This window comes from Neofelis nebulosa, chromosome 4, assembly GCF_028018385.1.
Source record: "Neofelis nebulosa isolate mNeoNeb1 chromosome 4, mNeoNeb1.pri, whole genome shotgun sequence".
Lineage (NCBI taxonomy): Eukaryota > Metazoa > Chordata > Mammalia > Carnivora > Felidae > Neofelis > Neofelis nebulosa.
Window position 1 is genome coordinate 6,016,817 of NC_080785.1, and position 23,546 is coordinate 6,040,362.

Sequence of the window (23,546 nt, forward strand, 5' to 3'; positions counted from 1 at the left end):
GAGGGGGCGGGGCCTATGGGAGGACCCTAGGCCCGGGCGTTGGAGTCTCGGGGCCGTTTCCGTCCGGGTGGAAGTGGTGTCTCGGCCCTGCCGCAGGCTCGGCCCCGTTTGCTCGACTTCAGAGGAAATTGCGCCTGGCTTCATTTCACCTAAAGCCTTGAAAAAGACCAGCGGACCTGGCAGGGAGTACCCTTTCCCCCTCGGTCTAGGCCGGACTAAACAGGTTGTCCCCCTAAACGCCAGGGTTTTCTTCCCTGTCTCCGTCGGGCCTCCGCCCAGGGTGACATTTAGGTTGCTTCACCTGAAACTTACCGGCTGGTTGCCCTGGCGCTTCCCGCGACCCTGGCCCTGCTAACCAGGTATCCATCGCACTAGCAACCTCAATGGTCGATGGAGAGCCGCTCTCTGCCCAGCAATGTGGTAAATACAAATAAAGTTTATGGTCTGGGTTCCGTCCTCATGTCTAGGTGAGAAAATAAGACAAGTGTGCATAAAAATTAACGGCAACTTGTGAAATGTTCTGGGAACGTGGGGTTGAGCACAGGCTCTGACAGAGCGTTGAGCGATGGGTAGATGAGCCTTTGATAGGAGAACCCGGAAATGAACCATAGAAGGAGTAAATCTCAGACGGCAGAAAGTTTTCTCGGTTGAGGCCCTTGGCCCTTCCTGTCCGAATCCCAAAACCATCCTTGGACTTGCTCTAGCATTGTGATGGCGTGCGGCTTGAGAGCTTCCAAAGACAAATCTCTTTGGTATATAAAGAGCTCTTAGAATTCAATAGGAAAAGGACCAAAATAGAAAACTGAGCAAAGGCTCTGACAGTATGGTTCCCTGAAGAGGAAATACAAGTGGCCCATAAACGTATGACACATTACTTAACCTCGCTCACAATGAGATAAATATAAAACTACACCAAGAAACCACCTTGTGCCTATCAGACTGGAGAATAACGTGATAGCCTGTGATGGCAAGACTGTGTTGAAATAGGTACCCTGTTTCGTACCTGCAAGGGCAATGTGGCACCGTCTATCAAAATCGAAACGCATATTCCCTTTTACCCAGTAATTCAACTTGCATCATTCTTGTTGTATTTTATTACCCTACCTCCTTTCTGTTATTCCTAACGCTGACATTTAGTGGCTTCAACTGCAATTTCGTAGGATGACGAATTCTTCCTAATTTGTGTTTGTATTTTTGTTGCCATGGGTTTCATAGTAACAAGGAATCAAGCAACTTCTGCATAAGTGATTTTACTTTTGCTGGAGTGGAATCAGAAAACCCTCAAACATCCTTAATAGGACAGTGAAATTTCATGTAAACGTTAAAAAAAAAAAGAAAGAAAACCACTTCATTCTTGATTTTTCTATTTATAAATGAGAATTTGAAGGAAGTGGTTATAAATAGGAATTTTCAGGGAATTTGAATGATGACTCACACTTTCTGTCTGGTAGGTTTTTAATTACTGATCATCTTATTTGGAGACGTGGTCATTTTATTTAGCATCCTAGCTGGATGAGAAAAACATAGAAGGACAAAGAAACCAAGCAGGTGGGGAGGGAGACATAGAAGGACAAAGAAACCAAGCAGGTGGGGAGGGAGATTTTGTTCCCACCTGATTGAAAATACATCATTTCAATCCCCCTGGAAGATGAGAGAAACTGAAAGAAATTTTGAAAATGTAAAATAGGAGAGTTACTCTGATTCCCTGTGAAACGTGGAGGCTGGGTCTCAGTCACTGCCAGAAGGGGTTTGGTGGCCCACCCGACTCAGGTAGAATCATTCTGAAAGCATGTAGTCCACAAGTTCTGCATCCTGGTTTCGAATTTCTAGCATGTTCTGCTCCCAAATGTTTAACCCAGGTACCTCTGATCATCCCAAGAGGTGGGTAGGTGATGTTCCAGCTCTGAAAAGATAAAGGAGGAAAGGCAGAGGTGATGAATAAAGCCGACCATGGTAGTTATACTATTGAACTAAGTTCACAACAATCTGTGTTTTGTCGTTTAACCTATTATTAACGTCAAAGAGAACTTGATCTACAATATTAGTTTTGTGATTTTAAGTCCAAGGATGAATGAAAACTAAAAGCAAACACGGAGACCGGAGAGTAGGTAGTCATTGCTGTAGGCTTATGGTTTGAGACACTTCCACGGAATGCTAAACTACCTTTTTTTTTTTTTTTTTTTTACTTGATTCCAGAAAATCATTACAAATCGATAGGATGCATGGCAGTTAAAAAGGTAAAATCAGACCTCTCTACCATCCTGTTTTCTAAATAAAGCCTATTGTCTAAAACTTTGGGGAAGTTTTAATCCGACGGGTGTGTTTTCTTTCAGCACGTTAAAGATGCCCTTCCATTATCTTCCGGCTTGTTTCTGAAGTCAGCTGACGATCTGGGGTGACGTCTGACGCTTCCATCTGGCTTTTCCAGTTGTTGTGAGTGGGAACCTTGATCTGCCTGCAAGCGGCTCCATCGCACCCGAGAGCGGACACTCCCGTCTGTTGATGGACTACTGGCGAAATAAGAAAGAAAGGCAAAACCAGGTATCTTTGTTATTCGCCTCAGAGAAAGCCCTCAGAAATACCGTTACATCTGAAAAGACTGTCCTTGTCATCCCTCTACCTTGCTGCGGTTATTTCATATCACCTGTAGTTTCCCAAGGATTAGGATTCTTGGCATTTTCCTAATAACTGAATTGTGTTAAATTCGGCTGAATCTGTCAGCATTGTGGCCAGGTGCATTTAGCAGAAACTAACTGTCACTTAAGCAAATAGGGTTTTGTTTTTCTCGCTTAGAAGGGGTCTAGGGGCGTCTGGGTGGCTCAGTCGGTTGAGCGTCTGACTTCGGCTCAGGGCACGATCTTGTGGTTCGTGGGTTCAAGCGCCGCGTCGGGCTCTGAGCTCAGAGCCTGGAGCCTGCTTTGGGTCCTCTGTCTCCCTCTCTCTCTGCCTCTCCCTCGCTCGTGCTCTGTCTCTCCCTCTCTCAAAAAATAAATAAACATTAAAAAAAAAAAAAGGAGTCCAGAGGTCTGTAGTCCAGAGCTGATGTCACTGGAGGAAAAACGTGCACTCTGATGGAAGACTGCACTACCCGTGGCACAGTCTTCCAGCTGATAAGACTGATTCCATGCCGCTCCTTCCCAGCTGTAATCGAAGGTCACGAATAGCATCGCGAACTTCTTGTCTGTAACGAAGCAAATTCTACCCTTTCAGGTAGAAGTTGCACTGTCTCACCTCCCACCCTGCGGGGGACCAGTTTCACCTCTACGTCCCATTCACCTTCACCTTCCTTTATTTCATAGGAGTGTGTGCTTCTTGGCTCCTCTTTTGAGCTGGTTATAACATCTGCCTTGTTCCCTGTTTTGTTGTCGAGTTCGACAAAATCTTGAACACGTGCTCATTTGTGTCTCTCTGCGTGGGAATCGTGATTTTACTTTTATCCTGAAACTTACCTTGTAACACTTTTTATGCCCTGGAAGAAGATGGCGGCCGCACCTCCAGACACTGTGTCTGTGGTCCAGACAAGGAGAAGGGGGAGCGCAAAGAATGAAAAGCGTGTGTCAGCTAAGTCTGCTTTTAGTGGGAAAACAATAACTTTTCCAGAAGCCCCACCCCTTCCATTTCTGGCTAGACTGGAAAAGAATGTCACTAGAAAGTCACTAGACTTGGAGCGCCTGGGTGGCTCTGCCGGTTAAGCGGCCGACTTCGGCTCAGGTCATGATCTCATGGTTTGTGGGATTGAGCCCCACATCGGGCTCTGTGCTGACAGCTCGGAGCCTAGAGCCTGCTTTGGATTCTGTGTCTCCCTCTTATTCTGCCCTTCCCCAACCCCAAAATACAATAAACATGGAAACTTTTTAAAAACAGAAAGTCGGGGCGCCTGGGTGGCTCAGTCGGTTGAGTGTCCAACTTCAGCTCAGGTCATGATCTCACGGTTCGTGAGTTCAAGTCACGCGTTGGGCTCTGTGCTAGCAGCTCAGAGCCTGGAGCCTGCTTCGGATTCTGTGTCTCCCCGCCCCCCCAGCCCACCCCTGCTTGTGCTCTGTCTCTCTCTGTCTTTCCAAAATTGAATAAACACCAAAAAAAACTTTTTTAAAACAGAGAGTCACCTTTCTGCCCGTGGACGCCGCCGAGTAAGCATCGTGAAAGTCTCCCCTCCCACCGCCGTCATGTCTAAGTCAGAGTCTCCCAAAGAGCCTGAACAGCTGCGGAAGCTTTTCATTGGAGGTTTGAGCTTTGAAACAACCGATGAGAGTCTGAGGAGCCATTTTGAGCAATGGGGAACGCTTACGGACTGTGTGGTAATGAGAGATCCAAACACCAAGCGCTCCAGAGGCTTTGGGTTTGTCACCTATGCCACTGTGGAAGAGGTGGATGCAGCCATGAATGCAAGGCCACACAAGGTGGGTGGAAGAGTTGTGGAACCAAAGAGGGCTGTCTCGAGAGAAGATTCTCAAAGACCTGGTGCCCACTTAACTGTGAAAAAGATTTTTGTCGGTGGCATTAAAGAAGACACTGAAGAACATCATCTAAGAGATTATTTTGAACAGTATGGGAAAATTGAAGTGATTGAAATCATGACTGACCGAGGCAGTGGCAAAAAGAGAGGCTTTGCTTTTGTGACCTTTGACGACCATGACTCTGTAGACAAGATTGTCATTCAAAAATACCATACTGTGAACGGCCGCAACTGTGAAGTAAGGAAAGCTTTATCTAAGCAAGAGATGGCTAGTGCTTCTTCCAGCCAAAGAGGTCGAAGTGGTTCTGGGAACTTCGGTGGTGGTCGCGGAGGTGGTTTTGGTGGGAATGACAACTTTGGCCGCGGAGGAAACTTCAGTGGGCGAGGTGGCTTTGGCGGCAGTCGAGGTGGCGGGGGACATGGTGGCAGTGGGGGTGGCTATAACGCATTTGGTAACGACGGAGGCAACTTTGGAGGTGATGGAAGCTATAATGATTTTGGCAATTACAGCAATCAATCTTCAAATTTTGGACCCACGAAAGGAGGACATTTTGGAGGCAGAAGCTCTGGCCCCTATGGCGGTGGAGGCCAATACTTTGCCAAACCACGAAACCAAGGTGGCTGTGGCGGTTCCAGTAGCTATGGCAGTGGCAGAAGGTTTTAATTACTGCCAGGAAACAAAGCTTAGCAGGAGAGGCGAGCCAGAGAAGTGACAGGGAAGCTACAGGTTGCAACAGATTTGTGAACTCAGCCAAGCACAGTGGTGGCAGGGCCTAGCTGCTACAAAGAAGACACGTTTTAGACAATACTCATGTGTATGGGCAAAAAACTCGAGGACTGTATTTGTGACTAATTGTATAACAGGTTATTTTAGTTTCTGCTCTGTGGAAAGTGTAAAGCATTCCAGCAAAGGGTTTTAATGTAGATTTTTTTTTTTTGCACCCATGCTGTTGATTGCTAAATGTAATAGTCTGATCATGACGCTGAATAAATGTGTCTTTAAAAAAAAAAAAAAAAAAAAAAAAAACAGAGAGTCATTCGACTAGAAAAAAATAGCCACTACCTGCAAGGCATGTTGGGGAATCATTCCTCACCCCTCAAAAAAAAAAAAAAAAATTGGTCATCAGGAAGAAGAGGAGAGTGGACGTTGAGTAGACAGCAGCATCTGGCTCAATGACTCATTTAGGCAAAGCTTTAGGTTGATGATACTACCTTTTGCTGTTCCCTACCCACCCCTTCTTTGCCCTCCTACCTCCACCCCTCCACCCATGCCCACCTCCTCACAGGCACGAATTACGAATCTGCTCCAGCCTAAGTGATTCATCCTAATGCGTCAGATACTTAGTGTGTTACCCCCAAAGGAGGGATTGGATAGCCGCCATAGAGGTTAATAGTGAAGAGATGTTAGTAATGGAATTGCTGTCATCAGGAATAATCTTGCAAGGGAGCCTGTGGGGGGAGCCGGAAGAGAGGAGCCCTTCTCCTCCTTCCCTGTTCCACTTGCTGATGCCTATGTTACCTGCACAAAAAGCCAAGCCTGGGGGCAGCCAGTCCCGGGAGAAGAGAAGACTGGCTGAATAGTTTAGGAGTACCACTTAACAAATTTTTCTTATTTTTCTCTTATTAGAAAATTTTAAATCATAAAGTGAGGGAAGAATAAATATAAATCTCCTGATGTTTCATTACCTACACTATAACCATTGTTGACATTTCAGTGTAAATATTTCCAGTATCTTTTTCTTTTTTCTTAACTTTTTTCAATGTTTATTTATTTATTTTTGTAACTTTTTTTAATGTTTTATTGATTTTTGAGAGAGAGAGAGAGAGAGAGAGAGAGACCGAGTACGAGTGGAGGAGGGACAGAGAGAGAGAGAGGGAGACACAGAATCCTAAGCAGGCTCCAGGCTCCAAGCCCTCAGCACAGAGCCTGACGTGGGCCCAAACTCGTGAACTGCAAGATCATGACCTGAGTCCAAGTCAGAGGCTTAACAGACTGAGCCACCCAGGCGCCCCAGTATCTGTTTCTTAATAAGAGCCTTTCCTCAATATATTAAGAATCCACGTATGCAATTTTTAAAAAAAAATTTTTTTAATGTTTTATTTATTTTTGAGACAGAGAGAGACACAGCATGAACGGGGGAGGGGCAGAGAGAGAGGGAGACACAGAATCGGAAGCAGGCTCCAGGCTCTGAGCCATCAGCCCAGAGCCCGACGCAGGGCTCGAACTCACGGACCGTGAGATCGTGACCTGAGCCGAAGTCGGACGCCCAACCGACTGAGCCACCCAGGCGCCCCTCCACGTATGCAATTTTTAACCGTACTTTTATTTTTTTTTTATTTTATTTTATTTTTTTAATTTTTTTTTTCAACGTTTTTTATTTATTTTTGGGACAGAGAGAGACAGAGCATGAACGGGGGAGGGGCAGAGAGAGAGGGAGACACAGAATCGGAAACAGGCTCCAGGCTCCGAGCCATCAGCCCAGAGCCTGACGCGGGGCTCGAACTCACGGACCGCGAGATCGTGACCTGGCTGAAGTCGGACGCTTAACCGACTGCGCCACCCAGGCGCCCCTTAACCGTACTTTTAAAAATTAATATGGCTTAGGGTGCCTGGGTGGCTCAGTCAGTTAAGCGTCCAACTTCAGCTCAGGTCATGATCTCGCGGTTTGTGAGTTCGAGCCCCGCGTCAGGCTCTGTGCTGACGGCTCAGAGCCTGGAGCCTGTTTCCGATTCTGTGTCTCCCTCTCTCGCTGACCCTCCCCGTTCATACTCTGTTTCTCTCTGTCTCAAAAACAAATAAACATTAAAAAAAAATAATAAAAATTAATATAGTTTAAGAGTTTTAATTATTATTTCATACCTTCATAAATATAATTTCAACAGCTACCTAATATCTCAGCAAGTAGAAATACAACAGGTCAGCCCATCATCTCCTATTGTGGGTCATTTGCATGTGTATCAGGATACAGACTTGCCAGCTGGAACAGACTCAAGAGAAATTGAAATTTTGTTTGCTTGTCTAACAGCCCAGAGCGGATACGGTGGCTCCGTGGCTCAGCGACGCAGGCTCGCTCCATGTCGTTGCTCTGACATCTGCAAGATCCTGCCCACCTCTGCGGAGTACCTGGTCGCTCATGACTACGTCCACATTCTAGGCAGAGAGAAGGGAAAAGGTGAAGGGGGCTGCAATCAGAAGTCACATGCTTCCCGCCTTACATCTCCATTGGCCCCGTGCTTGGTCACATGGTTGCACCTGCGCAAAGGAGGCTGGGAAATGTAGAACTCCATCTGGATAGCCTTGCGCCACGTACGTCAGGGAAGGATTCCATTACAATGAGAGAGAAAGAAAAAAAAAAAAATAGATCTTGACTCGGGAAGACTAGCCACAAGGTTGTTTCTAATTATTCGTTATTTATAATGGTGAAGGTCATCTCTGATGTAAATCTTTTTCTATATTTAGGGTGTTCTGTTGTGGTTGTTAGTAGTTGTTTGTTTTGTTTTCTTTTGTTCAGTGATATTCCTGTAGAGTACTCCATAAAAGGTACAAATTCTAGACTTCCTATACTTACTGATAAATTTATGGCTTTACCTTTTCAACAGAATTAGATATTATGGTTTTTGAAATTTGCCCTTTTTCAAGGGAAAATGAAAGAAGAACAGGGGAAAGAGGAGGCGAGATGAGGAGGAGGGGAAAGGAGGCATCTTATAGTTCTTATGATGTTCATTATGCTCACCAGGGGAGTGAACGCCTTCCCATGCTTGCTTCCTGGTTATTTACATATTTTTGTTTATAAAACGGTTTGTTTATGTCTGAGTTAGACCTGTTGGGGTCAAGGATCAGACGCACACAGGAATCTCAAAATATGAGGATTTATTGTCATGGTTCATATGGGAATAAGAACAACGGAAACTTCAGCCTCTCCCTGGTCTCTGGATGACACTGATGGAATTTGATGTGGAGTTTGTCAGCAAACGCTAAGAAAGAATTCTAGAGACTCTTTTGGTTTTTGTTCGCTTGTTTTTTTGTTTGTTTTTTTTTTTTTATTTTGGTGCAAAAAGCTGATTTTATTAAAGCACAGGGACAGGACCCATGGGCAGAAAAAGCAGCTGCGGGTGTGGGAAAGACTTATTGTATATTTTGAGTTTGTGGAGGGGAGTTATAGATAACATAGGTCTCCAAAGAATTTCTGGATGCTGAAAGCAAGGTGTCAAAGGACCCTGAAGATTTAGCTACTGTCAAAATAAGGTTGCTTTTAATTTTTGAGGAACTGTAAATACTAAGGCATTAAGGCAGCCATAAACTTCTTGGGGAGTGTTACACGCTACAAGTCTCTGGCGTCTATTAGCGGGCTGCAGGCTGTAAGGGAATTTAATTTAAACCACATATTTCTTGCCTTTGTTTCCCTCATCATCACCACTGGTCTCCTGGTGACACCACCAGACCTCATAGAAGCTGGACTGGAGGGATGTGCAGTGGCCCCAAGTGCTGATAGCTTTACTGCCCCTTTAGTGACAGAGTCTGTTCCTGCTTTTCCAGGTCGTTCTGCCAGAGAACCGCTTCAGCCTTGTGGGGAAGGGCCACCCTTCCCCAGAACTGGTGGGTGCAAGCCTGGCCTCATAAGCACTGTTACCAGGGAGACCCGAAGCGCTAGACAGGCTTAGCCCAATGTCTCTGGGTCCACGAAAGCACATCCACAAAAATGCCTTTAAGTTTTGTTACGTCGCAAGTCTCACGATTTAGAGGGACCGTTCGGATTGTTTGTAATCGTACTATTGCCTGGCTCAAAAGCTAAGTCGAAAAGAAAAGAGGACAGGGGCTTCTTCCAGTGGCAGAGTCTGGAAAAGATGGGCCGAAATGGCACCTGGCAAGGGGAAGGAAAGGAAGGAAGAGCAGGTCCTCAGCCTTGGACCTCAGGGGGCCGTAGGGGAAAACATATTTGGTGCCCGCCACATCTTTGCGTCCTTCAGTGACACTTCTGTCCGTGTCGCCAATCTTTCTGGCAAGGAAATGGAAATGAGGCCTCTCTGTATGCTGCCATGTTGGCTGCCCAGGATGTGGCCACAGCGGGATACAGGACCGAGACCTTGGACATGGGGCTAGAGGTGAGTCCTGGTCCGCTCAGGAATGAAGATCGGGCAGATTGAGGACGTCACCCACATCCCCTCTGATAGTACCTGCAGGCAGGGAGGTTGCCATTGTCTCTGTCCGTGAACAGCACTCCTCAAATTACTGTTTTCTGTTAATAAATTTACGTTGTGTAAGATAAAAAAAATAAAATAAAATAAAAATAAAATAAGCAAAGGGAACAGGGCCTAACTTGGACTCTCTGCCATATTTCGCAGTGTCTCTTGAGCTGCAAATGGAATAATATAGATGCATCCCATTCCCTTCTTTTAGCCAGAATAACTTTTATTTTTTTTTTAATTTTTTTTTTTTTTTTAATTTACTTTTGGGACAGAGAGAGACAGAGCATGAACGGGGGAGGGGCAGAGAGAGAGGGAGACACAGAATCGGAAACAGGCTCCAGGCTCCGAGCCATCAGCCCAGAGCCTGACGCGGGGCTCGAACTCACGGACCGCGAGATCGTGACCTGGCTGAAGTCGGACGCTTAACCGACTGCGCCACCCAGGCGCCCCTAGCCAGAATAACTTTTAAATAATGGTAAACTGGGGCGCCTGGGTGGCTCAGTCGGTTGGGCATCCGACTTCAGCTCAGGTCATGATCTCACAGTCTGTGAGTTCGAGCCCCGCATCGGGCTCTGTGCTGACAGCTTGGAGCCTGGAGCCTGCTTCGGATTCTGTGTCTCTCTCTCTGTCCCTCCCCTGCTCATGCTCTGTCTCTCTCTGTCTCAAAAATAAATTAAAACATTTTAAAAAATTAAAAAAAATAATGGTAAACTATTTGTGACTTGTAGCTATATTTAATAAGTTTTCCTCTAGCTCATCTACTCTGTATCTCTCTCTCTCTCTCTCTCTCTCTCTCTCTCTCTCTCTCTCTCTCTCTCTCTCTTAAGATATTGTTTGTCAGTAATCTCTGCACCCAACTTGGGGCTTGAATTTAATAGCCCCGATATCGAGAGTTGTGTTCTCTACTGACTGAGCCAGCCAGACACACCCTACTATGTATATCTTAACAATAATAATAATAGAATAATAGTTAACTTTTATTAAGCACTCACTCTGTGCCAAGAAAGAACTGTTCTAAATATCTTGCACACATTAGCTCCTTTAATCCGTATTAGAACCTTTAATCCGTATTAGAACCTTATAGATGAGATTAGAACCGTATTAGATGAGATAAACACGGTTATAACCTCCATTTTCTAAATGAGGAAAGTGAGGCTCAGAGACGTTAAGGAACTTGCCCAAGATCACACAGCTAATAAGTGGCAGATAAGGGTTTGAACCCAAGAAGTCTGGTTCCAGAGTTTACATTCTTGACTAATGCTTACTCATTGTTTTTATTGCTTCCTTGTTCCTGTGTTTGTTTTTGTTTTTTGCAGAACACATATGGATGAATTTGCACGATTTTGAATACAATGTAACTCTAATAAGGAAAAATTAAAACTAAACCAAATGTTCATCAATAGAAGGCAAGGAGAAATAAATAGGATGTTCTTGCTATGGAACACGATAGCAGCCATTAGAAACAACAGAGTTGGGGCTCCTGGGTGGCTCAGTCGGTTGGGCATCTGACTTCAGCTCTGGTCATGATCCACGGTTCATGGATTCAGGTTTGGGGTCGGGCCCCGCGTCGGGCTCTGTGCTGATGGCTCAGAGCCTGGAGCCTGCTTTGGATTCTGTGTCTCCCTCTCTCGCTGACCCTCCCCCACTCACACTCTGTCTCTCTCTCTCTCAAAAATCAATAAACATTAAAAAAAAGAAGAAGAAAGAAAGAAAGAAAGAAAGAAAGAAAGAAAGAAAGAAAGAAAGAAAGAAAGAAAGAAAAGAAAAGAAAAGAAAAGAAAGAAAAGAAACAACAGAGTAGTGGAGAGCCTGGCTGGCTCAATCAGTTGAGCATCCCACTCTTGGTTTCAGCTCGGGTCATGATCCCAGGGGCATGAGATCAAGCCCCACATTGGGCTCTGCCACTGAGTGTGAAACCTGCTTGGGATTCTCTCTCTCCCTGGCTTGTGCACTCTCTCTGCCTCTAAAAGAAAAAAATAATTAAAAAAAAAAAAAAGAACAGAGTAGATTTGCACATATGTAGGACAGGGGAAGGTATAAAATTGAAAGAATAAGTTGCAGAACAATATGTCTATGATGACACTATTCAAAATACTGTGTATGTGTATATATGCATTTACATATGTATATTTATCTATAAGACCATTGAGAACAGTCTAGAAGGGTATTCACCAAGAAGGATTGAGAAGGGAGTGAATAGGGACTTTCACTTTTACTCTTTATACTTCAAAACATTTCATTTTGACAAGTATGTGTTACTTTTGTTTTAAAATTTTTAAAGTGAAAATATAGGAAAATAGTTTATCACAAATGATAACAGGTTCGTTTTGCATTTGGTTCTGTACTATTTTATTTGCCACTGTTAATGTGTGGAATTCTTGTCTCCCCAAGTAAATGATCAGCTCTTTGAGGGAAGATAGACTATGATGAGGTTTGGGGTGATGAATGTTCAGAGCTGACGGCCAAGAAAATTCTAGAAGACGTCTTTGCAAAAAGGTGCTTTTATTAGAGCACAGGGACAGGACCCGTGGGCAGAAAGAGCTGCACTGGGCTTGTGAAGAGTGGTTATATACTATGGGGTTAGGGGAGGTAAAGTGAAGAGGAAGTTCCTTTTTAAAATTGATTTTTTAATGTTTATTTTTAAGAGAGAGAGAGAGAGGCAGAGCACAAGTGGAGGAGGGACAGAGAAGGAGACATGAGACACAATCTGAAAGGCTCTAGGCTCCAAGCTATCAGCACAGAGCCCAATGTGGTGCTCAAACTCACGAACCATGAGATCATGGCCTGAGCCTAAATCAGAGGCTTAACAGACTGAGCCACCCAGGCGCCCCTAAGAGGAAGTTTCTTAACGTGGTTTCCATTTGCTATTAAAGACTCATAGATTACTGGAGGTTTAGCTATTGTCAAGCTAAGGTTGTTTTTCCCTCTAGCAACGCATTAACATTGAGACAGCGGGGAGTTCCTGGACATGAGGCTATTGATAAGATTGCCTTTTTCTTGTAATTTACTAAGACATTTGTAAACAGGTAAAGACTCAGGTCCTGCGGGCCTGTGATCCCTGTCAGTTAACCGTTTGTTTTCTTTCCTTTCCTTTGTTCTTGGATAGCCTGAGGAATATCACACAGATCCCAAGAGGCGGGAGGGGGTTGTGCTAGCTTGAGCTTAGCCCTCAGCTTGCCTTACGGTCCCTCATCAGACTGGATCTTAAATTTCTATTTCTGTCACCAGTGCCTAGTACAGTGGTAAACACAGCAGATGCTTAGTAAACATTCTTAATATATAATAATTCCCTAGGAACGTTATTTGAAATCTCTATTCTCTGATTGCTCCACAAGTATCAGGATGAATCTATTTCTGGCACACCGCGTGAGCAAAGAAATACCTTGTCTCATGCCCTTCCCCTTACATGAAGACAGGGGCAGACCAGAAGGAACCAACTCTCCTGGAGAGGACCTGACCAAGAGGGACTTCCCATTGGTCCAAAGAAACTGCAATTTGTGAGATCATCATGGTGAGGGAGGCCCACCAGACTGGGAGAGGATACTGGAAGAGAACGGGCTGTGACGTTCAAGAGGGCAGAAATGGACATCCCAGGGAGCCCTGAATGACAGCCACAGAAGTCTAGACTTCATATTCTAGGAGATAAGACAGTTTGTTTTGTTTTGTTGGCAAAAGAGAGGTAGGATACAAGAGGCATAAGGAGGACCAGTCTGATCACCATGTGCAGGAAGGACTAGAGGGGTCTGGACGTCATTGCCATGGTTCAGGTAGAAAGAGGTACACACCTGGCTAAAGGCAGTTAAGGGTGAGAAAAAAATGGATGCAAACACTAACGTAATTTATGCAGATTGAGGACTACCTAGACGAGGGATGAAGGAGCAAGTCAAGTTTTATTTTAGCCACTTGAAAATTTTGTCCTAGTGTGCTTTCACACGTAGACAATGTAACCGAATTCACGTGCGCAGGGGACATTGCTCAGAGGCTTTCATCCAGGCTTTAATCAGTGTCTCCACACTGTCACTCTCATGCCAGTGTTGGCTGCAGAGCCCAAAATCCATTCCAAGCCGTGGAAATAGGAGTGTATTTGGTTAGCAATGTGACTTATTCCAGCAGATTGGAAAATACAAACGACCTCATTCACCTCATTAAGAGGGGCATTTCCAATAACAATTGACTTTTTAGGGGCGCCTAGGTGGCTCAGTCTGTTAAGTGTTTGACATTGGCTCAGGTCATGATCTCGTGGCTGGTGGGTTCGAGCCCCACATCAGGCATCTGTGCTGATGGCTCGGAGCCTGAGCCTGCTTCAGATTCTGTGTCTCCCTCTCTGTCTCTGCCCCTCCCTCGCTTGCACTCTGTCTCTCTCTCTCTCTCTCTCAAAAATAAACATTTTAAAAAATTACTTTTTCTGTTTAACAATTAGTTATCAAATTGGCAACATATTTATGTTGATTTAATGAAATACACATGATAACAATGATACTCTGACCAGAAGAAACTTCTCAGTACTTAGAGACTCATGATCATAGGATATAAAATTTTTAAAATATTTTTATTTATATCTTTGTTGCTGAGAAGTATGATAGGGACAATCCATAAAAGAAGACTCCCTAAATAACATATATTCTATTAGGATAAAACTAGATGAGGGAATTTCTTCATTATTGGAAAAATTAAGGAAAAAAATTAGATGAGGAGGGAGGTGATGGAAAGACAAGTTTATGAAGAAAAATGAATAGTTAAAAGAGAACTTTATGTATTTAAAATTTTTAAAAAAAATATTTACTTATTTTTGAGAGACAGAGTGAGAATGGGGGAGGGGCAGAGAGAGGGGAAAACACAGAATCTGAAGCAGGCTCCAGGCACCGAGCTTTCAGCACAGAGCCCGATGCGGGGCTCGAACTCATGAACCTCAAGATCATGACCTGAGCTGAAGTCAGATGCTTCACGAACTGACCCACCCAGGTGCCCCAAACTTTGTGTATTTTTTAAATTGTGGATATCAGGGGCGCCTGGGTGGCGCAGTCGGTTAAGCGACCGACTTCAGCCAGGTCACGATCTCGCGGTCCGTGAGTTCGAGCCCCGCGTCAGGCTCTGGGCTGATGGCTCGGAGCCTGGAGCCTGTTTCCGATTCTGTGTCTCCCTCTCTCTCTGCCCCTCCCCCGTTCATGCTCTGTCTCTCTCTGTCCCAAAAATAAATAAAAAACGTTGAAAAAAAAAATAAATTGTGGATATCAAATTGCTGATATTTACATATCACTGAATATATAGCCAAGAGTTTTTAAAAATAGGTATAACTACGCTAGACAGGCAGTTGCATTTCTTGCAGCCACTTAAACTTGTGAGGAAATATTTTAGGTGGAAAATCAGAATTTCTGAGGGATAACTTTGAAGACAGCACCTGACCAAACTTCAGAATCATCCTGAGTTTAGGGCCCCCTCTCGTGGTGAGATTCAGATTTGTGTTGGCTCGCAGCTCAAGAGAAGTATCTAGCAAGAGCTGAAAGGGCCAGGTTCTACAAGCCAAACCCTTCCCGGTGTGTTTTCTGGAATCATCGCTACAAAACTTGAGCCGGGTAGGATTAGCACACCTGTTCATGTTGGGCCATTGTGTCCTATCTCCACCTTGGCTCCCCTCCCCACCAAAGCAGGAAGAGATTTCATTCCCCTACCCAAGCCCGGCATAAATCGGGAGAGAAAAAGCAGGGCAGAATGGTACCCCTCACATCTCACCAAGCAGGATCCTTGATGATGGTCCATTAATCTGCTACGTGTTTATTGCGTACCTGCTATGTGTAAGCATGATTCTCCATGATCTACTGGGAGGCGGCCATCCACTAGTAGAATCCACCCTCTACTTCTCTCCTTCATTTAGTTTTATGTATTAATTTTTTAAATGTTTATTTATTTTGGGAGAGAGAGAGAGATAGCACAAGTGGGGGAGGGGCAGAGAGAGAGGGGTCAGAGGATCCAAGCAGGCTCTGTGCTAACAGCCAAGAGCCCAATGTGGGGCTCAAACTCATGACCTTTGAGATCATGACCTGAGCCAAAGTTGGATGCTTAACCCATGGAGCCACCCAGGTGCCCCTACTTCTCTCTTTTAAAAAATTTAAAGAAGGGGGCACCTGGGTGGCTCCGTGGGTCAAGCATCCAACTTCAGCTCAGGTCATGATCTCGAGGCTCGGGAGTTCAAGCCCCATGTCAGACTCTGTGCTGACATCTCAGAGCCCGGAGCCTGCTTCAAATTCTGTGTCTCCCTCTCTATCTGCCCCTCCCCTGCTCATGCTCTGTCTGCCTGTCTCTCTCTCTCAAAATAAACATTAAACATTTTTCGGGGCGCCTGGGTGGCGCAGTCGGTTAAGCGTCCGACTTCAGCCAGGTCACGATCTCGCGGTCCGTGAGTTCGAGCCCCGCGTCAGGCTCTGGGCTGATGGCTCGGAGCCTGGAGCCTGTTTCTGATTCTGTGTCTCCCTCTCTCTTCCCCTCCCCCGTTCAGCTCTGTCTCTCTCTGTCCCAAAAATAAATTAAAAACGTTGAAAAAAAAAAAAGTTTTAAACATTAAACATTTTTCATTTAAAATGTACTCCATTGAATTATTGTTATTAAGCACCAACAATAACAACCAACCACAGGATTTTCCCAAAAAGTATTCAGAGGACCCACAAACATTTAAAAAGATGTTCAACCCACCCAGTAACTAAAGAAACGCAAATTAACCATGTTAAGAAATGATTGGCTTGCTGTTAGACTGGCATTTGTTTGATAATATCTAAGCTGAGAAGAGTGGGCACATCTGAGAAATACACACCTCTTCATACTCTGTTCATGAAACTGTAAGTCCGAACAACAATTTGAGAGAAAATGAAGAATATTAAGTTTTTTTTCTCTAAGTTTCTGCTTCTTCACCCATTAATTCCCCCTTTTAAGAACTATCGCTAGGGGGCGCCTGGGTGGCTCAGGTGGTTAAGTGTTCGATTCGGCTCAGGTCATGATCTCACCGCTGGTGAGTTCGAGCCTCGTATCTGGCTCTGTGCTGACAGCTCGGAGCCTCCTTCGGATTCTGTGTCTCCCTTTCTCTCTGCACCTCCCGAGTTCGTGTTCTGTCTCCGTCTCTTTCTCTCAAAAATAAATAAAAATGTGAAACAAAATTGAAAAAAAAAAAAAAGAACTATCGCTAAGACCCAGGCCCCAGCCTGCTACTGAAATTGTCATGAATTTTGGAAGATTTTGATTACATGTCCCTAACCGCTCCCATTTTTATGTTTTATTTTGTTTAAGATTTTATTTTTAAGTAATCTCTACCCCCAAAGTGGCACTCGAACTCAATCCTGAGATCAAGAGTTACATGCTCCGTTGACTGAGACAAATAGGTGCCCCCACTCCCCTGTTTAAACAATAGACTCTCGGGGTTCTGTTCCCGACACACTTACCTGTGCCAAGAATGGGGAGGACAGATGCCTGACTCAGCCACTGGGGCCCGGGGGGTTTTTAGCTCCACTTGTCTCTCCATCTCTGCCCTCCTACCCCATCTCACTCACACACACACACACACACACACACACACACCATGAAGGATAGAAAGAACACTGAAATTGAAGATGATACCGTGTGGCCTTGCCCTCAGGGTCTCAAGGATGTGCCCTATTACGGGCCTCATTTCCCCACCCTGTACCCAGGGGTTAGACTGGATGACCTCTCTGAGTTCCCTCATCTTTAATCCTAGCCCTGTCCTCAAGAAGCTTATAATCTAATAAAGGAGGCAAGAGGACTCTCTTACTTCATGCAACTGACATTTATTGAATGCTGCTACAAGTTCAAGTTCACATATATAAATAAAATGACCTCTTCCCTCTACGAGTTTACAATCCAAAGTAGGAAGTGACCGTTGCTGTGAAGGAGATCGAGAATTCTCTGCACATCCCAGGAAAAGGAGACACATTTGTGTGAAGCTAGAAAGAAATTTTAGTTAAATAAAAATAGACAGTGGCGTGGGCTAGGTACCCAATGAACATACAGATAAAAAAGTGCCTTTGACATAATAAGAAATATATATTTGGTCTCTGCCCCACTTCCTGGTAGGCACCTTCCAAAACCTTGGAATCTCTGAAGTGACAAGTGCTTTTTCGTATGTGAAGGAGATGGCTGGGCCTGGGGGGGGTTCCAGGATGAACCTCAGGATGGAGTCTGGTTGCCAAGGGAACCAACCTCCTGATTAGAAGGTTGGCCCTTCAGCCACACATAACGCACACACACACACACACACACACACCCTCCAGGAGGGAGGGGAGAGGGGCTGGAAGTTGAGTTAATCACTAATGGCCAGTGCTTTCATCAATGGAGCCTATGACATGAGGCCTCCATTAACAACAATAACAACAACCCAATTGAAGGGGTTCATAGAGCCTCTGAGTTACTGAGCATGTGGAGGTGCTGGGGAGTTAGTTTCTTTAGTTGTCTGGAGAGGGCGTGGAAGCCCAGTTCCTCTTCCCTGTAGCCCCACCCATCTCTTCAATCTGGCTGTTCTGAGTTCACCCCTTTTTAATAAACTGGTAATCTAGTAAGTACACTCTTTTCCTGACTTCTCTCACTCATCCTACCAAGTTATCCAACCTGAGGAAAGGGTGGTAGGAACCTCTGATTTATTTTTTTATTCTTTATTTATTTTTTTTTTTTTTAACGTTTATTTATTTTTGAGACAGAGAGAGACAGAGCATGAACGGGGAAGGGGCAGAGAGAGAGGGAGACACAGAATCGGAGCAGGCTCCGGGCCCTGAGCCATCAGCCCAGAGCCCGACGTGGGGCTCGAACCCGCGGACCGCGAGATCGTGACCTGAGCCGAAGTCGGACGCTTAACCGACTGAGCCACCCAGGCGCCCCAGGAACCTCTGATTTAAAGCCAGTCAGTCTCAAACAGGTGGCAACCTGGAGTGGGGCTGGTGCGTGCAGTAGGGTGGGCACAGTCCTGTGGGACGGAGCCCTTCATCCGTGGGAGGTGATGCTCCATCCAGGGAGATAGGGCCCGCGTTGGATTGAACTGTAGGACACCCGCTTGGTGTGGCAGAGAACTGGAGAATTGCATGGTGTGGACAACCCACACCTCTGGTTTCAGAAGTGTTGCATGTAGAGTATAGAAAAACCAGCATTTCCCCCTTTAGCGCCATAGCAATTTACCGAGAGGCCAAGTTATCAGTTTAAAGTATTCAAAGGAAGCTGAGATCTGACATGGGTCTTGATGAGCAACGCTTATAAAAACAGCTTGGAAGTTTTCCCCATGGGCAAGGGCAGATCCAGTCTGGGGGGCCCTGAAACTAATGTAACTTGGGAAGGCCCTTTATGAAAAAAAAAAAAGACAATTATTACAAATACAATATTAGGAATGAAAGTACTTACTCAGAATGAAAAAAATAATGTTACAAATTTTTAATTTTTTTTTTACATTTTATTTATTTTTGAGAGAGAGAGACAGAGCACAAGTAAGGGAGAGGCAGTGAGAGAGGGAGACACAGAATCCGAAGCAGGCTCCAGGCTCTGAGCTGTCAGCACAGAGCCCATCGCCGGGCTCGAACCCACAAACCGTGAGATCATGACCTGAGCCGAAGTCGGACGCTCAACCGACTGAGCCACGCAGGCCTCCCTAACATTACAAATTTTTAAAAGTTGAAAGATACCACAAGACATCATAAAATCCAGAAAACGAAAACATCTTTATTAACCATCTACACCTCTCGAAGATTTTTTTCTAAACAGTTTTTGGCTAGAAGTCCTTTGGCTAACTCTTCAAATGAAGACACTCTTACCAGAGAAATTGGATTGCATTTCAGCTCCTGACACCCCTTCGCGGTCCGCTTTCTGATAATTAGAGGCGGGGGGCGGGGGGGGGGGGTGTCCTGGAAAAATTTTGTTCGCCAACTGTTGGGTGTTAACCTTTGTCAGGAGAGGGCGCTAGAGGGCCGCTGGAGGAGAAGGGTTTCTCTCCTGGTTCCCGTAGCACGTGAGGCTCCTCCCGCGACTAGCAGCTTCCGAAGTGTCTGGGTGTCTGCGTTCCAACAGCCTGTGTGGTGTGTGCAGCGCCCAGCTCTAAAATTTCCCCGCAGCCAGGAGCTTCCCTTGGCGTCCCCGGGGGGGGCCAGCTTCCCCTGGTGGCGGGGGTGGGGGTTGTAGCCCGTGATCAGCGTCCCCTGGCGTCCTCTCCTGTGGCTTTGGGGCGAGTTCTGAGATAGGACGCCTCCCTGTGGAGGGTCCTCTGGCACCCCGGGCAGCGGATCTCCAGCAAGTGCGGCCAACCTGGCACCTCAGTGACTTCTCTGCGGGGAAGCGAGCCACGCTGTCTCCAGTCAAGGCCTGGATCTCAGTCCTGCAGAGGGACGTCTTCGTGGGTGCTTCGTCTCACCCTGGGTGATGGACACTCGCTGGGTCTCCCCAGCCTGCGTTCTTCAAGAACCCTCTTTACTTCTTCTTCTTCTTTTTAATATTTATTTATTTTTGAGAGAGGGAGAGAGAGAGAGAGAGAGAGAGAGAGAGAGAGAGAGAGAGATCCAAAGCAGGCTCCAGGCTCCAAGCTGTCGGCACAGAGCCCAATATGGGACTGGAACTCAGGAACCAGGAGATCATGACCCCAGCTGCAGTCAGACGCTTAACTGACTGAGCCACCCAGGCGCCCCAAGAACCCTCTTTACTTCTTCCTAGCCAATCCCTTATTACTCCAACCCCATTAATTAAAATTAATTAATTAAATTAATTAATTAATTAATTAAAATTAATTCTTTATGTTAAACTTCCCTTGTGCAAGTTGCTGTGCGGTTTCTGTCTCCTGATTGGACCCTTAGCAATACAACTTTGCAGTGCGTTGCTGATAGTAATTATTATAAATTTTAAGGATTTTTTTTTTCCACATTCAAGGAAATCTCTATCAAGTTTCACATATGAGTTTTAAGGTTTCAGTGCATTTCAAGTTATTTTTTGCTCAGGGACTAATCTGTTTTGTTGTTGTTGTTATTTTTTTAATGCTTATTTATTTAATTTGAGAGAGAGAGAGAGAGAAAGAGAGAGAGAATACGGCCACAAGTAGGGAGAGGAGTAGAGAGACAGAGAGAAAGAATCCCAAGCAGGTTCCTTGCTGTCAGCCAGGAGGTGCTCAGGGATTAATCTTAAAATTAAAATTTTGAATTGGGGCACCTGGGTGGTTCAGTCGGTTGAGTGTCCGACTCTTGATCTTGGCTTAGGTCATGATCTCATGGTTTGTGAGTTTGAGCCCCACTTCGGGGCTCTGTCAGTGCAGAGCCTATGTGGGATTGTGTCTCTCCCTCCCTCTGCCCCTCCCCTCCTCTCTCTCTCTCTCTCTCTCTCTCTCAAAAATAATAAACAAACAAACAAACAAACAAACAAATTAGGGGCCCCTGGGTGGCTCAGTCGGTTGAGCGTCCGACTTCAGCTCAGGTCATGATCTCACTGTGAGTTCCAGCCCTGCTTCTGGCCCTGTGCTGACAGCTCAGAGCCTGGAGCCTGCTTCGGATTCTGTGTCTCCCTCTCTCTCTCCCCCTCCCCTGCTCGCTCACTCTCTTTCTCAAAAATAAATATTGGGGCACCTGGGTGGCTTAGTCGATTAAGCGTCCGACTTCAGCTCAGGTGATGATCTCACAGCTCTCGTGAATTCGAGCCCCGCGTGGGGCTCTGTGCTGACGGCTCAGAGCCTGGAGCCTGCTTCGGATTCTGTGTCTCCCTCTCTCTCTGTTCCTCCCCTGCTGATTCCCTGTCTCTCAGAAATAAATAAACGTTAAAAACAAAATAAAATAAAAAAAAAAAAACCTAAAAAAAACCCTTTGAATTAATGACAGTTATTAATCAGGGCGTCATGGACAGCCTCTTTGAAGTGGTGCTGTACGAGTTTTATCTTTGTCAATGTCGGCATTTCTTGTCAAATTAGCAAAGAAGTTACATCCTTTTCCAGTGTATGTGTTCATGTGATTCATTAACTGGATTATCAAACAATCCCCAAACCTATTCATAGCTTCTATTCAAAATTTATCCCTTTGCCTGGGTCCATTATTGCTTTTTATGTGATCTGAAAGTGTTTTGTTACAATTTGCTTCTCAATGTCAGAATAATTTACATAGACCTTATCTCACTTTTATCGCTTTTGTTTCAGGTTCCACCGATTTTAAGTTGAATTTAAAGATGACAGAAGAAGGTGTCCTTTATATACATCCAAACTCTGGAGTCTGTAATTGCTCGCTCACTTTATTAAAATGTTCCACAGCAGTTTTTGAAATTGCAGTTAAAATTTTATCGCAGATGCCATTCCCATCAAAAAAGGGGAGAAATGTATACTGCATTTAATTGTAGATTCTGCTGAAGGAGCCCAGAGAGGGCACACTCCGACATCGTTTCCGGGGACACGTCAGAAGTGACTTTTCTCTGGGTCCCAGGACCAAGCAGACGTCTCTTGGATTCAGTAACCCCTCAGCATCTAAAGTTCTTCATCTACCTTAATATGTTTTTTACTCATACATCTAGGGAACCCCTTTTATGGGGCAAAAATCCCCCCGACTCTCGAAGCAGAAAATGCCAGACACTCATCGTCCCAGCTTCCCTGGCAGCCGCAGGGCACACACACAGAGATCTTCTGCCAGTTCGCTGTACCCTCCCGGGCCTCGGTGGGGAAGCTAGTGACTGAGGGTCGGAAGGGCCGTGTGGACCCTTCCAGCCCCAAGTACAGCCACATCCGCTTTCCAGAGCCGGCTTCAGGAGCAGAGCCGCCTGCGGGGAACAGGTAACGCCGTGTGACTTCCGAGGCAAGATCATTCAAATGCCGGGGACTTGTACTGTGCTCTCCTGGGAGCTAGCCCGAGCCAGCTTGCGCAGAGCGACCAGATGAAGAGACCATGTGTAGGAGTTCTGGCTGACAGCCAGTCTCAGCTGTTAGACCTTATGTGAGCAAGGAAGCTTCCAGATGATTCCAGATGACTGGGCTGCCAAGTCGTCCAGCCTTCCAGTCGTCCTGGCTGAGGAGCAGAGACTACTTGCCTCTCTTTGCCTTGTCTGAGTTCCTGACTCCCAGGACCCAGGACACGCATCAAAGTGATCACTTTCTGTCACTAAGTTTGATGAGGTTTGTTTTGCAACAACCAGAACAGAAGGGAACTTGCAGAGGCCAGGGGCAGATAAGGTAACAACTGCCCCCAAAGTAGGCACAACAGAACCTCGACCCTCCTGGGCCTGAAGAAGGACAATCTATCCATCTATCTGCCTATCTGTCTATCTATTTATCTATCTAGTAGGCTCCATGCCCAACGTGGGGCTTGAACTCATCACCCTGAGATTAAGAGCCCCATGCTCTACCAACCGAGCCAGCCAGGCACCCCAGGAAGAAAATCTTATTAGTAGAGCCCAGTGGGGTTGGGGAGGGGCCTCCCTGTAGGAACAGTTGTCCTGAGGCACCCAGATGAGTCCCCCTCTGAGCTCCTGCTGGGGGTACAGCCTTCGGGGCCAGCCCCTGAGACACAGAGCAGGACCAGAAAGGATGGGGGATGAATCTGGGGGTGGGGTGGGGACCCGGGGGGGGACACCTGCCGGGTGTGTGTGGAGTTGAGAAGTGTGACCCATGTGAAATACCCCACGGAGGACTGAGATGCCGGACGGCAGGTGCCCCCCCAGCAGGGCTGTACCAGTGCATGAGGACCTGCATTTATGGACACTCCGTGGAAAAGACCCGTGGGGCACAGAGCTCAGCGACAACCCCTTTGTGCCCCTCTTTGCTCTTAGAGCCTGGGCACAGCGCTCGCTGGGGGACCTGTCAAGCCGCAGCCTCCAGACAGGAGGCTGGAGGGCTTTCTGGCTGCTCTGATGGCGGCTGAGCCCACACATCTTGGAAGGAGGTGCACGGAATACTAAAAAATTTAAGTGCTGC

General features: G+C 45.9%; 1 protein-coding gene and 1 long non-coding RNA gene across 3 annotated transcripts; both read left to right on the forward strand.

The window, feature by feature from the left end:
- The first annotated feature begins 19 nt into the window (after positions 1-19).
- Positions 20-21,898, forward strand: LOC131508716 (uncharacterized). Of its 2 annotated transcripts, none has more exons than XR_009260118.1 (4): positions 20-467; positions 2,197-2,237; positions 2,334-2,541; positions 21,786-21,898. It is a non-coding gene; the product is annotated as an uncharacterized LOC131508716 (long non-coding RNA). The 2 variants fall into 2 exon arrangements; XR_009260117.1 differs by having other exon boundaries at positions 20-420.
- LOC131508715 (heterogeneous nuclear ribonucleoprotein A1-like) lies at positions 4,108-5,135 on the forward strand. The gene has a single exon (XM_058723768.1). It carries the CDS (start codon positions 4,167-4,169, stop codon positions 5,118-5,120), a length of 954 nt encoding a protein of 317 aa, XP_058579751.1. The 5' UTR covers positions 4,108-4,166; the 3' UTR covers positions 5,121-5,135.
- Positions 21,899-23,546: the final 1,648 nt, after the last annotated feature.